The sequence below is a fragment of the Podarcis gaigeae genome (genome assembly GCF_964106915.1).
Source record: "Podarcis gaigeae genome assembly, chromosome: 4".
NCBI lineage: Eukaryota > Metazoa > Chordata > Lepidosauria > Squamata > Lacertidae > Podarcis > Podarcis gaigeae.
The window spans coordinates 81,951,721-81,968,952 of record NC_139677.1 but is presented as its reverse complement, the minus strand read 5'-3'; the positions used below and the strand labels follow the sequence as shown (position 1 = coordinate 81,968,952).

The following is a 17,232-nucleotide window of genomic DNA, read 5'->3' as shown; positions in this document are numbered from 1 at the left end:
CCACTGAGGTTTGGGGGGGGACCCAAATGGTATATTCTACTTTGGTGGCAGCTATGGTGGTACACTTCTGAATGCCAGTTGCTGCAAACTGCAGGAGAGTCCTGCTTGCAGGGTTCCCCACGGCATCTGGTTGGCTATTCTGAGAACAGGATGCTGAGCCAGATGAGCCTTTGGTCTGCTCTTATGATACCCCAAATCACCTGGCTGTCTGAGGTGCCCACTTCACTCTGCTTCCAAAATAGCACTACAGTGGTACCTCGGGTTAAGAACTTAATTCGTTCTGGAGGTCTGTTCTTAACCTGAAACTGTTCTTAACCTGAGGCACCACTTTAGCTAATGGGGCCTCCCGTTGCTGCCGCTGCACGATTTCTGTTCTCATCCTGAAGCAAAGTTCTTAACCCGAGGTACTATTTCTGGGTTAGCGGAGTCTGTAACCTGAAGCATCTGTAACCTGAGGTACCACTGTACAGTTATTCACATGTGCATAAACAGTACACTAGGATGAATTTCAAACATCATGTCACTCTTAAGTCTTAGGAGATGTTGGTTCAAATCCCAGCATATTCCGGAAGGACCTTTGGCTTGGCAATCAATCTCTCGCTCTTAATTTTCTTTGCTGAACGGTATTTGAACCCTTCTAAGGCAAAATTCTGAGCTCAGTGAGCTGATTATGATTAGATTTATCAATTCATTTTTTTCCTTGATTACTTAAAAAGGTGACCCGATTAACCAGGTAGATTTTTTTTTAAAGCCCAATTAATTAAAGTATTTCTCAAACCGTGGTTTGCAGCCCTAACTACTTCAGAGTGAGAATGAGAGAGAAAGGGTTTAAAAAATAACAAGCAACTGGAAAAAGTTGACCATGAAAATGATTGCATGCAAGAATAAATCTGGCTTGGGGGCTTCCTACGTTTCAAGGTTTAATACAGGCAGAAGAAACAGGATGTCAAAAGAGAAACAGAACATACTGTCAGCTCCTGTGTTCTCCTCAAAGGCAGGGTTGTCAAGGCCAGACTCATCTGTCCACACAGGGACAGTTGCTGATGTAATGTTCTGCTCTGCTGGTGCTGTTCCCGTCCCAGAATGCTCTGCGTCAGGAGACTGAGAACCTGGGCGATCTATCATGCTGTTCTCATTCTCGCTCTCCGCATCTGCCTGCAACTTGCTGTTTTTTCTTCTCTCCAAGGCAGCTCTTCGGTGGGAAGCCCCAGGACACCTAAGGACAAAACACAACAATGTCTTCACATAGATATAAGGAGGCTCACAAAATGTCTGGACAAAAAATAGCAAAGCTTTTGGTTGACTAATCTGGAGTCTTGCTTGCGATACAGCTGAGTAGCAATCCATGTCACACACACTCTCCAAACAGACATCTCTGCTAAATAGTTACAGCAACCTCTGCTGACATGGTGCTCGCCAAATATTTTGGACTACAAATCCCATCAGCACCTGCCAGCAGAGCTGATGGAAGTTGTAGTCCAAAACATATGGAGGTTGGCAGGGGCTGAGTTATAGTGTTATTTTGGAGAAGGGCAGTTATTAGCTAGTCTTTTGATAAAGAACCTTTTCCATCTCATGACTTCAGATATAGGTGTTGTCCAAAGATTGGGATTCCCTACCTGAATGTTAAATCTTCCTTATATTTTTTAGATGAAAGGTATGGAAAGAGTAACATGAAAGCCCTTCTTTGTCAGACAAGGAACAACAACAAAAGGAGAGCAACCTTTTTGGCTGGGACTCAGTGACTCCTGCTGGGTGATCATTGATTTGTACCTCCTACCGACTGATACATGTGCTTTTGAAACCCTAACCCTTCCACTCTTCCTCAGAGGTACATCCCAAACTGAACTATCCTTGTAATCCAGTCCAGGGTTAACTTAAACTTTTAGAGGAATGATGTGGGCACAAGGAGCAGGGAGCTGGGGAATGAGCTGAGTATGATGTCTGCTCCATCGCCTTTGTATTACATGTATGCATCAAACTCTGACTCCAAAGATCAAATATAAGTTGGAGCAGTCTTCTCTCAAATCAATTTATGGTGGGTGCTCAGCAAGTTCCACCACCTCTTTTTCTGGGGGGGGGGGGGAGCCCTGACAAGTAATATGCACAAGTCAAAATGGGTGGCCATGTGGACAGTATCTCACAGTGACAAATAATAGAAAATTTATGTTTGGTTGTTTTTGTATTCCCCATCCCCAAATATCCTGCATTCCTCAGCCACTGATCTGTTCGGTCCTCTTTTGTTTCTACCACTTGTGCTCCTCTGCTGTCATTGGTTGACCTGTTATGATGTCACAGACTGCCAAATCCCAAGGGCGAACTGGAATGCCTTAGAACAGGTATTCTGAAGTCAATGAACAACTTTTGCTTAAAGCAACTGCATCGTCATTAAAACATACACAAATGACGACAAGGCAGAGATTGCCATGTGTCCACCACAAAAAATAATTTGAAGGGATTCCAGTACTAAACAAACTGCACAAGGGTGGAATCTTTCTTTCTCTCTCTCTCTCTCTCTCTCTCTCTCTCTCTCTCTCTCTCTCTCACACACACACACACACACACACACATGATATAGCTTGGTATGGGAAATAAGGGTCTGGATCCCAGCTAAATGGAACTTGGTTAATATTGAAATCACTTGGTCTTAAGCCATGACTAACTGATTTCCAAGCATGGCCTAAATTCAACTTACCTTGAATCCAACCCGCTGGACCTTAAATTCTGCAAACAACACTGACTGTGCCAGGGCACCTTTGGCCCTCCAGATGTTACTGAACTAACTGGAGCTGATGGGAGTTTTAGCTCAGCAACATCTGGAGAGCCAAAGGTCGCCACTCCTGCACTACACAAATCCCAGAGATCTCTGTTAGGTACCAAGTGTCCAGCAGAGCCCCAGCCCTGGGTGTGTGTGTGGTCTGATGTGACCGGATGCACCCGGACAGCGCCATGTCTCTCCACCCCACCTCCTGCAAATGATTCAGCAAAGTTGCCACCCTTGTTGAACGCTGCACTATATGCTGAGTTGCTATCTTCAGCATCTGTATGGTTTTGCTGAACACTTGGAAAGAATCAAATGAAAGCTCAGCTGAGTCCCATAGAACAATCTTGGTCCTCTGTTCAGTAATTGACTTCTTGGCAAAATGCATTCCAAAGGACTATTAAACATTTAAGAAGGTTTTGAAATGTCACATGCTAGGGAATTAAAAGTCCACCCAAGACTTGCGCTGGCTCATTTCAGAGGAGCTCAAAATGCTCTGAGGGGGCCAGTGGCTCTCAAGAGAACTTGCTGAACCTGAAAATCTGATAAATCAATGGGATGCTAATGAGGCAATAGGGTAATATTGGGGGCGGGGTTAGTGACCAGGAAATAATTACATTTGTGCCCCATTCTTCTAATCTCCTTGTTGAGCTAGCTCGGAGATTCGCCACACGCTCCAGAGCTGCCTCAGGGTTACATTGACATTTCATTCATCTTTTATGCTTAAATGAAGCAGATTATTTTGTCAATAGAAACTACCGGGTTTGAGCCAGAATGACTGCAAGGCCAAGGCCAGTCGAGTCTGTTCTAGTTCCCGGTGGTTCAGAATAATAGCGAGTGCTGGCCTTGGACCTGGAAGGTAAGACTGCAAGCCTGAACACATACAGATTCATTGGGGTGAATTTGGGCAATCGACAGACCTCAGGCTTCCCATCTCAGTTTCCCATCTGCAAACAGGAACGACAGGTTGCAGCCACACTTCTTGAAGCCCCCTCTCAATTCAGTAGGTATTAGTCACACAGGTTAAAGTGTGTATAGGATTGCAGCTTAAAACGTTTTACATGTTGAAAATGGCATGGTAATGATGGCCTTTGGGAAGGGACATGGCGCACAGACATGCTTTGCATGCATGAAGTCCCAGGCTCAATCTCTGGCATCTCCAGGTAGGGCTAAGCAGGACTCTCCTGCCTAAAACCCTGGAGAGTGTAAATCCTGAACTAGATGGAACAATGCTCTTACTTGGTATAAGGCAGCTTCCTGGGTTTCTAATGATAACCATGGATGACATTCATTTTCTCCTGGGTGGACTGCAGAGACAGCATAGGCCTTGTTCACAGACTGTGGTGACCCAGAGTTGCAGGCTTATTGTGATTTATTGGGAACAAGCAAAATGGTGGGTGCTTGCTTCTTCTTTGTCCCTCCCCTTGCTCAAGTGGGAGAAAAAGCTTGGACGCCCACAATTATGCTTGACTTCCCATGACACCTGAACCCGGAATCATGGTTTAGTTCTCCCTAACAAGTCAGGCTAGCTAGCCAGCCCTAAACCATGTTTTGCTTTTGGTATATGACTACCAGCTTGTTGGGGAGACACAAACCACAATCTTGGATTTGGACATTGTGGGAGACCAAACTTAACTGTTGCTTCCTGTTTCCCTCCCGCCTCCTCCTTGTGCCCAGGGTGGAGTGAAGTAGAAGATTGGGCAGAAAGCATTAGTATGCAGCTTGTTCCCAATAGCTCATGATACGCCATGAGCCTAGGCTTATCAGGGACCAACATGGTTCATAAATTCACCCAGAGGATGTAGTTGACTTCTCCCCACAGCAGATGAGCCTCTAGAAAAAGACCTGATCTTGATGGTAGTATAGTTGGCACCAGGCTTGTTTTGAGAGGTCTGTCCAGGTTTTTCAGTGCCTTACTCAAGTGAAGGAAAGTCTGAGAGGATTAACCCTGAACACCCTTGCTTTAGGATGTTATTGCCAGTACTGTAGTTTAAAATTGTTTTATTGATTGTATCATGACCTGGGATTGCTGTGCAATAAGAAGTGAGGTGTGTTTAAACAACAACAACAACAACAACAACAACAACAACAACACAAATTAATAAATGAACAACACCCCTGAAAAGGAAAAGTGTTTCAGTCCAAAACACATACATACGAAATCCAGAGAAAGAAAAGCATACTTCAACTCACATTGACATCTATGGCATCTATAAGCATGTTAGTCTTGATGGTTCAATCCCACACTTTTCAAATGTGACTGAAAGATGCAGAACTTCTAAGTTATCACTGGTGGATGGCCTTTCCTACTTACCTGTTTTTGAGGTGTGCTTCCAGGTCACACCGCTGCATCACTTCCTCGCACGCTGAAGAAAAGGGGCACAACACCAAGAGTTTGTCAAGCAGTTTGTGGACGAGGATACTGGATTTTTTGCACAACTTAAAATGGAGCCGTTTGCGGTCCAGAGGGCAGAAATCCTTCTCCTGCAGGAAGTTCCGTAGGCACTTATAGCAGAATGTGTGGCCGCAAGGGGTGTCTAATGGCTGTAGCAAGGGCTGAAGGCAAATATGGCAGACCAAGTCATCGTCTACATCGTTCTGATAATTGTACAAGTGGTTCTCCCTTGTCCAATGCTGTTGGCCACATTCAAAGCACAGAGGGTTCAAGTTCTGCTCCACCGAGACCATCTCCTCGTTTGTGGTGCCCATTATAAAGCACTCCGGTTTGGCCTCCTCGTCAATGGAGAACTTGCTTGTAGAGGTTTTATTTGTTCATGATTTTTTTCTGTTTAGCAAAGAGTCATTTTTCTGAAAAAGTAAAAAAGATAATAATCATTATTGAGATTCACTGAAAGAGTGAGCAAGAGAAACTGTGTTCAGCACTGCTGTGTGTACTAAACTTGAGCTCAACCTCTGGCTGAATCTAGAGGGAGAAATTGTTCTGCTTCCCTATTTTTGCATTTTGGGGGCAGGGTGCAAATTCCATGGCTGGCTATGGGCAACATACAGATCTTCAACTAGTTCCTCCCACTGGTAGCTGCTATTCTACCACTCCAAAATGATATTGCCACCAGCCTTTGGGGGCGACCAAAATGGTGGCCATCAGGAGGGAAAAGAGCACCAGCAGATTTTGTCCGCAACCCGCCACTGAAATCCTCCACCACCTTTGTACCCTGAAAATGGGGACATGAAATTGGTGTGTGTGTGTACCGCAAACCTAAAAACTGAATTAAAATTAGATGTCCATGTAACCCAGTTTCTGCGCCAATAAAAGCTGACTGCAACAACCCGTTTCACATTATGCAAAATGAGCAGTTTTAACATAAAGAACATAAGAGGAGCCTGCTGGCTCCACCTTCCTGTTCTCACAGTGGCCAACAAGATGCCTGAGGGAAGCCCGCAAGCAGGACTCTCCTTCCTTGCATTTTCCAGCTACTGGTATTCAGGAACATTACTGCCTCAATCGTGGAAGCAAAGCAGAGCCATCATAGATCAACAGCCCTCTCCTCCGATCCTCTTTTAAAGCCATCAAAGCTAGTGGCTATCACTGCCTCCTGCGGGAGAAGTATTTCCTTTTATTTGGACTGATCATTCGGCTTCATTGGATGCCAACGAGTTCTTGTGTTATGAGAGAGGGAGAAAATCTTTTCTCTGTCCACCTTCTGCATGCTATGCATTATTTCCATGGTTAGTCTTATTCTGGATAATATCGTGAAATTGTTTACTATTTACATCATTTGTTCTGGTGTGTTAGGGAGGCAACAGGGGCCTATCTACATGTTCCATGAAAACAGCCCCCTTTGCGTGTGTGTGATTCAGAACAGAGCAGCAGCAGTGTGCGCACATTTCCGTACTTCCAGTAACTCAACTTTCCAAAGCTGCTTTTCCTTACAAGAGGCTGCCAGGATTTTCTTTCACGTATTTGCACGTAAGCTGTAGTTCAGTTCTAGGCTATGTTGGATACTGAAACCCACTCCCAACAGCTGGAAATGTTCTCTTCTGGCTCCTGGCATTGCCTGCACACTTTTAAACATGCCTTGACAGCTGTTAAGAGCTAGAAGTTTGCTGTAAAAAGAATCATAGCTGAATTTGTCACACAGAGGCCCCACATTCTGTAGTTTTCCAATGCTCCAATGGTGTCACAGAACACTCGTTCCAAAACATTATACGGAAATGGGAAGGCCCAGCGCTTGGCCCTTTATTTTCCCACAACGAAAACATTTTCCAGTGCTATGCACCAGCTATTATGTGCTTTTTTGGCTACAAGCGAGGCTACGTGGGGCAGCAGGAGCACTTAAGCTCAAAACAAAAACAATTCATTTCATTGACTTAGCACAAAACAAATGCTCCTATTGTGTATTAGAGGTTAGAAGACCCCATTCATCAAACCTGCCTTTTAAAACAGGAGGAAACACGAACATACGTGCAGAGACATTTGGCTCCATTTCCACCACTACCACCCGGCCCTGTTATGCATTTTATAGTCAGCAATATCAAAAGCCAAACGCATATGTGGAAAGTTTGTCCATCTCGGTGATTAGCAATTAAAACTCTGCACTCTATTATCTACACACACAAACACAAACACACACAAACACACACGGTTTTGATGACTGCTGCTTATGAGTAATGTCTGTGTTTTCATATTTTTGGGGTTTGCAATGTGTTTTGTTATTTTGTCGTTAGCTGCAGCGGACATGAAAAGGCAAGAGAAACATCTTAATTTAAAACAAAACTCAAGAGGAACATCAGTTTTCATCTATCTTTTTTATATATACATTTTTATTAGTTTTACATCAAAGTTGCACACCATAAACATAACATTTTCAAACCTTAAAAAAGTGGTTCTTTCGAACCTTGAGACCTCCCTCCCTCCCTCCATGGGTTCCAATTCTAAACATTTTCCTGCATCTTTTACTGTAATCTATCATAAAATCATGGTATCCAAAATCCATATTACTTTACAAGTGTCATTGTATTCCGGCCAATGATTTCAACTGTTTACAGTGGTCTCTCAAATATGTTAGAAAATTATTCCAGTCTTTTAAGAATACTTGGTCTTCCTCATTTCTGATCTTTCCCAGCTGTCATCTATCTGTGCAATGTGCTATGTACCAATGCAGACATAATACTGGTCATATGACATCCCCCAAAGAATCCTGGGAAATGGGGTTTATTCCTCAGAGCGCATTAATAATACACACACACTTCCCAGCCTTCTCTAGGGGAAATCAGGAGCTTAAAATGTATGGTGTTTATATAGCCCAATCTTCTGTTTATTTTCCTGGTTTGTTAACTAACACTAAGCTACAATTCTCAGGCTAAGTGCTAGCTTCCCAGGAAGCGCTAGCTTAATACAAACCAGGATTTTGGTTTCAAACCTGTGGTAAAGAAGGCTCTCCAGTATCCACAATGAGCCATATCAGGAGATCAGGCTAGGAAACCAGAGCTCTCCCTCTGCAGACTTTATCTTACCTTGAAACAAAATCCACACCTACCCCGTAACTGTGGTTAGACAGTTCATTGGTATCTACTGTATGTGAAACCTCAGGCCTGGGGGTCAGATGTGGCTCTCTTTCTGGCCTTTGGGAGTCTCCCAGACCATGTCCACTCCGCAAGCCACACCCTTCACTGGCCCTCCTCTGAGTCCTTCTTGGGTGTTTTTGCTTACCGCAATGCCTCCTTGAACAAGCACTATGATACCACTATGAAGACTCATGGCTTCCCCCAAAGCATTCTGGGAGCTAGAGTTGGTTCAAAGAGTGTTGAGAGTTGTTAGTCCACACCCATTCCCCTCACAGAAGTACCATTCCCAGAATTCCCTGTGAAGAGGGACTTACAAAGTGCTGCCAGCCAACACTGAGCTAGAGGAACCAATGGTTACTCAGTCCCAGGCAGTCCCAGTTCCTATGTGACTTCAAACTGTACTTTCAGATTCTTGCTTAAAGAGAAACCCTGGTTGGTCTTAGCTACGATTACGGCTGATGCCGGCAAAACTGCTTAAGAGGGGAATTTGAGGAGGAGAGCGAAGTTTGCGTGGCTTCCAATGCGCTAGCTGTGGTTAGCAAAAAGCCTGCTCTGAGCGCATTAATAATACACACACACTTGATTTGTGGAACAAAGAGCAAGTCACGTCGGCAGGCTACTGTTATAAATAGGTTTCATAATTAATAGCTGACAGCCAATACCCTGGCTTTTCTAATGAAATAAAACACGCGATACGATGAGATGGAGAGAAAGTCACACTGGTGGGAGATAATTAAAATGTCAGTCCCAGCCAAGTAGCTTTGCGTTTGCACGTGTTAACTAGCCGTGGTCTTAAACAGGAAGGCTAGCAACAGGGAAAGCAACACAGGTTGGTGGCTGGGGGTCTGGGGTGGTTAGAGGTCGTTGCTGTGGGGGACTGCAGTATTATTAGCCCCCTACTGCAGAGGGGGAAAGGGAGACCTGAAACGGAAAGAACCATAGTTTGCCTTAGGCAACCTAGTGATTTTGGGGCCGAGTTCAGCTGGGGACTCCCCATTTCCACTGGTAATCCTGGATATCATACTGCTTTGGGAATACAGTGGTACCTCTGGTTACAAACTTAATTCGTTCTGAAGGCTCGTTCTTAACCTGAAACCGTTCTTAACGTGAGGTACCACTTTAGCTAATGGGGCCTCCTGCTGCCACCCGCCACAGGCACGCAATTTCTGTTCTCATCCTGAGGTAAAGTTCTTAACCCAAGGTACTACTTCCGGGTTAGTGGTGTCTGTAACCTGAAGTGTTTGTAACCCGAGGTGTTTGTAATCCGAGGTACCACTGTAGAGGCTTCTCATTGGCATGTTTTCTTGTAGGTAACCTTTTGCGTTTGGAAACTGTTCCATAGTAGCAATTCCTTCCTCCAGATGACTTAGACATAAGCAAATTAGTCGCATCAATTCTACATTTATTCATGATTGTGTGTAAGCCTTTTATTTATGCACAAAATAAAAATTTTTTTTAAAAACAACCAGAACAAGGCATCATATGCGCCACCCACTGCTCTGCGCAAAAACATGCATCATCACATTTATCCCAAAGACTGGTTATAAAAGGATTGCCTTGTATGGCTGCCATCAGCAAAATCTTTCTATCCAAAGCGGTTCCATTGAAATCAATGGAAAGTTACGTGGTTTGGAGATTGTTCCTATCAGGTAGTATAATTCTAGAGGGGCGGGGTGTCAAAACACATAGTGCATCCTAAAAATGTTTATTTCCCAGCAAATATGCAAAGCTGTGCAATCAGTAAGGCTCTTGAACATTCCAGATTGAAGCAGCTGCAGCATATTCTTGTATTATATGTTTCAGCAAAACATTGCATTATACAAATATTGTATCTTGTATTATACGTTTCAGTCGTAGCTGAACAGCACAGCAAACCCATCATGAAGACAACTGCAAATCCATTTTTAATAGGAATACTGTCGAAATGACAAATGCTCCTGGCATTAGTTGACAACGGATGTATTTGCCCCAGTCGAGCGAAGGAGATCTGTGAGTGCAATTAATGCAAATATGGATAAGCAAAATGATACTCAATCCCAAAATCAATTTATCTGTTGATGTGGGCTGAAATGTGCATTCCCCAACCTGGAAAACTAATGGTGTGCTATGCACAGCCTAAACTAGCCCAGATGTGCTACAATACATTCTGGCTCCAGCCCTGTGCGACTTTGACACTCTAAGTCCTGTAATGACACCTTGTTTCACCACCCTTCTTCTCAGTTACCTTGAAAGGAAGATCACTGTTATCAGCACAGTGCATACTCTGTGCTAAAAATATTCATACAGTGTCTCAGCAATCCAGATTCTGCACCACAAAAAGGAATTCCCAAAATAATGATGCAACTCAAGCAAATCTGCCTATTTTTGTTTTGCATTAGCTTATTATTCCATTTGGCACCATTTGTGCCTGGCTGCACAGTAGAAGCAGAAGGTCCCAAATTCAATCCCTGGCATCTCCAGGTAGGGCTGGGAGAGAACCTTTGCCTGAGATCCTGGAAAGCCCCTGCCGAGTGATGCTGAGCTAGATGGAGTAAGGCAGATTCCTAGGTTCTTATCAAAGATTCCCAGACAATTGTGCCAAAGGACCATTCTCAAAAGCTTTGTTGCCTTCTGCAAACAGTCATGGGGCAGGTAGTGCAGCTTTAGTTGTGAGTTTGCTATCCTTTGCATGGACTCTCTCCCGCATTCTCCCTTGGCAGGTTTCATGAACTATCCCAGGCATAGGCAAACTTGGCCCTCCAGATGTTTTGGGACTACAACTCCCATCATCCCTGACCACTGGTCCTGTTAGCTAGGGATGATGGGAGATGTAGTCCCAAAACATCTGGAGGGCTGAGTTTGCCTATGCCTGAACTACCCTCTCAGACAAGCCAAATTTTCCATTGACTGCAAACTAAATTGCTTCAGAATAAAAGGAGATGCTATCAAGATACAGGACTGGCAGCAGCAGAGACGAATGACAAATAGGGGCAGATTCAGAGTGCCAAGATCTGAACTGGCATGCACAGCTCTAAGGTGCACAATGAATTCCTCTTGCGGCTACCGTGAGAATCACTTTGTTCCTTTCTTTCTCATTCCTCATGCGGCTGATGGAAACTTTTCCTTATGAGTACCAACAGTGTGGGTTTCCAAGCAAGGGAAAGAAAGGGAACTCTGACCATAAAATTCAGTGTATTACATGGTGATCATGATTCTGCCTTATACCATCAGAGCCTTGAAATGTCATTTCCTTTTCGGCCACCATTTGGTTAAGGCAGGAAATCACATGTGCATTAGATGTTTTGAAAGTATTTGGAGGAAACTGAATTGATGTGGTAGACTGTCAGGATGTTTCCGTAACTGAGGATATCTGCTAAATACCTGAACAATTGGTGGAAAAGACAGGGGTGAGGTAGCGTCTAAATGTTTTTCCAGCTATGTTTTTAACTTTCTTAACTGGTTTGTTTATTTTCCTCTCTGATCTGGCTGTTCCAATTTAAGCCCATTATGCTTTAAGATTTAAAAATCCAGAATTCCTTTAGTTTGGCTGTACTAAGAATTTAGAAACACACGTACACCCTGCAATCTTAATCATGTAAATAATATTGGGCCCAACATGGTCTGCTCCCAATACTTGTATGCCATATTAATTTTTTTTCCAAACAATACCCAAGTAGAAAACAGATACTTTATTGGCACATTTTTGTGTTTTACTTTGAAAGATTTTAGATAGCAGATTTGCTGTTGCTGTTGTTTAGTCGTTTAGTCGTGTCCGACTCTTCGTGACCCCGTGGACCAGAGAACGCCAGGCACTCCTGTCCTCCACTGCCTCCCGCAGTTTGGTCAAACTCATGCTGGTAACCTCGAAAACACTATCCAACCATCTCATCCTCTGTCGCCCCCTTCTCCTTGTGCCCTCCATCTTTCCCAACATCAGGGTCTTTTCCAGGGAGTCTTCTCTTCTCATGAGGTGGCCAAAGTATTGGAGCCTCAGCTTCACGATCTGTCCTTCCAGTGAGCACTCAGGGCTGATTTCCTTCAGAATGGACAGGTTTGATCTTCTTGCAGTCCATGGGACTCTCAAGAGTCTCCTCCAGCACCATAATTCAAAAGCATCAATTCTTCGGCAATCAGCCTTCTTTATGGTCCAGCTCTCACTTCCATACATCACTACTGGGAAAACCATAGCTTTAACTATACGAACCTTTGTTGGCAAGGTGATGTCTCTACTTCTCAAGATGCTCAAATTTGCTAGTTCCACTTAAAGATAGGTGTCTCTGCAACCCCTCAGAAGTCAAAAGCTGCTCATGTACTGTACTTTTTGCATAGGATTAAAGAATGCATGCTAGATATTCTAATGACTATTTCCTGGTTGAGCCTTACAGATCCTTCTGAGTACCTTGCTTGAGGCGAGCGGTGGGCAGGTGGTAAAATATCTGAATGTTGTCATACCTCTTGGACTTGCTATGAAAGTCAGTTCTTAGCTTGTCAATGGACTGACAAAAATAATGTGCTTGTTCTACAATTTCATTTTTCCTTTCTTTTCGCACACATGACAAGTGGGTGGAGGAGGGGAGGAAAGAGCCATGCCAATCTGGGCATGCACCCAAAATAAAACATGTAATTTTATTTTATGCAAAATTTACTCCCACTCTAAGCATAAGACATTCTGCCTGCAAAATGAGAACATTTCTTAGCACAGAACCCCAATTTCTCAAACGTAATAGATGTGCTGCTCTCATCGTTAGCCCAGCAAGGAGAGAAAAACATCCCTCACTGATGATGGAGGAGGGCACCAACATAATGGCAGCCATGTAAACCGTAGTTGGAGAGAGGATGGTTTTTATCTTCACAATGTTGATTGAATGGTAAAGGAACAAAGACCCAAAGTAAGCTTGAGCAGGGAAGAGGAAGTAAATGGCATTTATAGTCAAACTAGGAGAGTCTGTCATCACCTACACCAGGGATGGGAAACCAGAGGTGCTCCAGATGTTATTGGACTCCCAACTTCCATCAGCCCCAGTTAGCACAGCCAACAGTCATGGATGATTAGGGGAGTTGTAGCTCGGCAACATCCTGAGAGCCATAGGTTATGAACCATAGCGCTAAATTGCTACCCATCAAGGTTTTTGGAGAGAAGATTGGTCCTATCACAGTGCTATCCCAGGTGAGAAGGCTCATCCCTCCTGAATTTGGAGTACAAGGCTCCTGCAAGTCATGATTAGGCACTGCTATGTACAGCTGAAATGATTACCAGGTGTTCCCCGGGGGGAAATAGTGCATTGTACATACAGTGGTACCTCGGGTTACATATGCTTCAGGTTACATGCGCTTCAGGTTACACACTCCGCTAACCCAGAAATAGTGCTTCAGGTTAAGAACTTTGCTTCAGGATAAAAACAGAAATCGGGCTCCGGCGGCAAGGCAGCAGCAGGAGGCCCCATTAGCTAAAGTGGTGCTTCGGGTTAAGCACAGTTTCAGGTTAAGAACGGACCTCTGGAACAAATTAAGTACTTAACCCGAGGTACCACTGTATGCCCTGCGTGCAACAGTTCAGTTATCACCTGTCAAATATGATTCTGATAATTGGGTGCCTTCCATCAGTCATTTGGGCCTATTTCATGAAACATACTGGGTGACCTTGTGCTAGTCACTGTCTTCTTGAACTAGGCTACCTCACAGGGTTGTTGTGAACGTAAAAAAAGGGAAGAAAAGCATGCCGTGTGTGCTGCCCTGTGCTTATATGAGAATGAATGAATGAATGCGTACATAAAACAGCACACAGATAAATATGACTGCAGTCCTGTTTAGGGAAGCTTTTAATGTCTGATGTTTTCTTGCTTTTTTAAAATGATTGTTATTATCATTAATTCTATTGGGAGCTGCCCAGAGTGGCTGGAGAAACCCAGCCAGGTGGGCGGGGTATAAATAATAATAACCATTATTATTATTGCAGATGAGGGCTAAAATGATTTTTTGTATAGAGGAGCGTCCCGATTCCCTGAATATAGAAAACATGCAGGCAGAAAGAGGCTAGAACCCTTCTTTATGACAACTAGTTTTCAACATACAGGGAATCTGTTTATAAGGAAGAATAATCAAGTGACACCTGAATTGTGGTGTATAAGTTTACAATCTTATCTGCTGCTCATGATAACTAGACCTTGATGATCAGCCTGGATTTTCATGAGCCACTTTACGCAAAAAGGCTCAAAGAGATACATGGTGCAACATTATTAAAAACAGCGCAAACAAAAAAGCGATCAGACCATAAAACAAATCCTTGCCTTCCTCAACAGAGACAATCAGATAAGCCCCAAAATACCATCAACTGCTGTATAACTTTAATGGTAAAATGCTTGAGAGAAGAGAAAACCCCTGGCACCAGAAAGATGTTGTTTTTGGTGCCATGAGAGCCTCTCTGGGGAGAGCATTCCATAAACCAGGGGCTGCTACTGAAAAGGCCCCTTCTCTTTTTGCTATCCTACACACACAAGCCTCCCATTATGTGATATCTAGCACCCACCACAAACTCTGTACATTGGGCACGGTAGATTTATTATTATAACAGTAATAATACTGGTGAAAGAATTGCAAGCAAGATGATAGCAAGTGTCAAGGGAAAGAGAGAAAGAGCTATAAAATCTGCCTTTCAAAACACATAATTCACTCAGAAATGAGCCCCTTGGAATTTCAGAATGACAACCGAATAGCGTGGCTGATGCTACTGCTTCTTTTAAATTTTGCACGGCGTGCTCCCGATCACGATGCCGCTTGCAACTGCGATTTGTCAGTGAGCATCACTGCGCAGCCTTAAGAAGGTGGCTTCTAACAAATTACATCTTGTAGTTTATCCTTTTAAGAAATAGTATGACAAGGAACATCTCTCCCGGAGGGCACAATTGATGATGCGGCTTCTGTCGTGTTAAGATTTGCTAATTGGGCGCTGAGCTTGGTGCGGCTGCGCCAACAGAACAATCCCGTGATGAAAACCAATGCATGATTCACACCAGCCTTTGCCTGGTTCTCACATGCATTTACTCTGCTTGATTTCTTCTCTGCACTCCATGTCTCCTTGGATCACCTCACAGGCAGTCACAGCTGCTTTTGGACTACAATTCCCATCATCTCTGACCTGGTCCTGCTAGATAGGGATGATGGGACTTGTAGTCCAAAAACAGCCGGAGACCCAAGTTTGAGAAACCCTGCTCTAACCCACGGATTGCCGAACTGGCCCCCAAAAGTGCCCCCACTTCTATTACAGCCCATTATGTTGGGGAGTCATAGCTGAGGAGGTAAGGACTCCATGGGAAGAGGGACTGATTGTTGAACCACTCTGTGAATTGTACCTCTGTGGTGGGAATAGGGGTTCCTGAACAAACTACAGTTCCCAGGATTCTTTGGGGGAAGCCGTGGCTGCTAGAAGTGGCATGATACAACTTTAAATGTATACGGTCTGACAGTTTCATGCCAGTAAAGTGGCTTTGTCTGCCACCGAAGACACAAAAACAAGCTAAAAGGACGGAAATGAGTGACTAGTTCCAAATCAGTTATGAATGGAATTTTAAATAATTGAAACAAATGGAGTAATTAAACAGGATAGGGAATCATTTCCGCTTTAGAGCAACTGACTGCGCTGGTTTCAGACTTCTTTGCCTTGCTTTCCATTTGCTTTAGAATCCACTCCACAGGAACCTGTTCTGACAGTGATCTATATGTCACCTGACTAACATCAAACAAACAAAAAAAGCACAAAAACCCTATAAGCAGAGTTCGGATTTAAGCCTAATTACGCCGCAGCTCCGAAGCAGATGCTCGGCCCATCTCAGCGCTCGGCAGAATTACAGCATCTTACATGGGGGCTTAGCCAGCTGCCTTAACTAGGCACTGATATAGCAGGATAATTAGAGACAACATAAACGGCTCCATATCTGATCTTGTCATATTTTTCATGACAAGCATCTGGCGCTGTAAAGCAAAAACAAAGCTCCGCGTCAATTTCTGATGACTTCACCCTCCATCAAACATGGCTTGCCTCAACGGGGATCTGTTCCATAATTGAAGATGCGCTGATGGCGGGGGGGGGGGGCAGGAATGACAAATGATGCAAAACTGTAAGGAATATTCTTTTGATTCCACCCCACCCACCATTTTTATTTAAGTGTGCTAATTATATGACAGTAATAATAATCAGGGCCCACTTTTATCCAGCCACTAGCTTAGGCTCCAATACTTTGGCCACCTCATGAGACGAGAAGACTCCCTGGAAAAGACCCTGATGTTGGGAAAGATGGAGGGCACAAGGAGAAGGGGACGACAGAGGACGAGATGGTTGGACAGTGTTCTCGAAGCTACGAACACGAGTTTGACCAAACTGCGGGAGGCAGTGGAAGACAGGCGTGCCTGGCGTACTCTGGTCCATGGGGTCACGAAGAGTCGGACACGACTAAACGACTAAACAACAACAACAACAACAACAACATTTTTCACTGATGCTGGGGTGTATGGAGTGTCAGAGTAAGGGCAGTACCTGTGGTGGGGGACACGTCATGCTCCTTCTGGGGTAGTCTGTCCTCCTTTGGTCCCCACCCTGCACTCAGTTCTCACCTGTGGCTCCTAGAAGCTGTCAGCACGTGACAGCAGCCACACCCTGGGAAATGGCTTCAACTGGCCAGCTAAACCAGGTGAGGGTAGCCAATGGGTCTCAAACCCTCACCGAGTTAGGAACTTCCCTGCATGTGAGCCTCTGGCAGATTGAGACCAATAGCGGGTCCAACAGTCAAGAAGGTGGTTTCTTCACATGCAGCAGAGAGAAGTGAGGGGCAAATGCAGCTTGTCAGTCTCGGAAGGTAGCCCATCTAGAAGAAGGAAAACTCTGATCCTAAACCTCTGCTGCCTTGTGGAATATCTTTGGGAGAAGAAAAGGCTAGGGAGTAAACCCTACACAAATTCAGAGTGGAGTCCCT

The 17,232-nt window shown here is 44.2% G+C and overlaps 1 protein-coding gene and 1 long non-coding RNA gene across 3 annotated transcripts in view; one reads left to right on the top strand and one right to left on the bottom strand.

Annotated features, from left to right (window-relative positions):
* Positions 1–17,232, top strand: part of LOC310843965 — a 350,168-nt gene that overhangs the window by 46,396 nt on the left and 286,540 nt on the right. The window lies entirely within an intron of this gene.
* Positions 1–17,232, bottom strand: part of LNX2 (ligand of numb-protein X 2) — a 75,535-nt gene that overhangs the window by 13,886 nt on the left and 44,417 nt on the right. For both annotated transcript variants that reach the window (XM_083736682.1, XM_083736683.1), the window contains 2 exons: positions 5,076–5,569; positions 969–1,216 (listed from right to left, as the gene is read on the bottom strand). In XM_083736682.1, coding sequence (XP_083592808.1) covers positions 969–1,216; positions 5,076–5,470 — 643 coding nt within the window. In that variant the 5' untranslated portion in view covers positions 5,471–5,569. The remainder of the gene's footprint in view (positions 1–968; positions 1,217–5,075; positions 5,570–17,232) is intronic.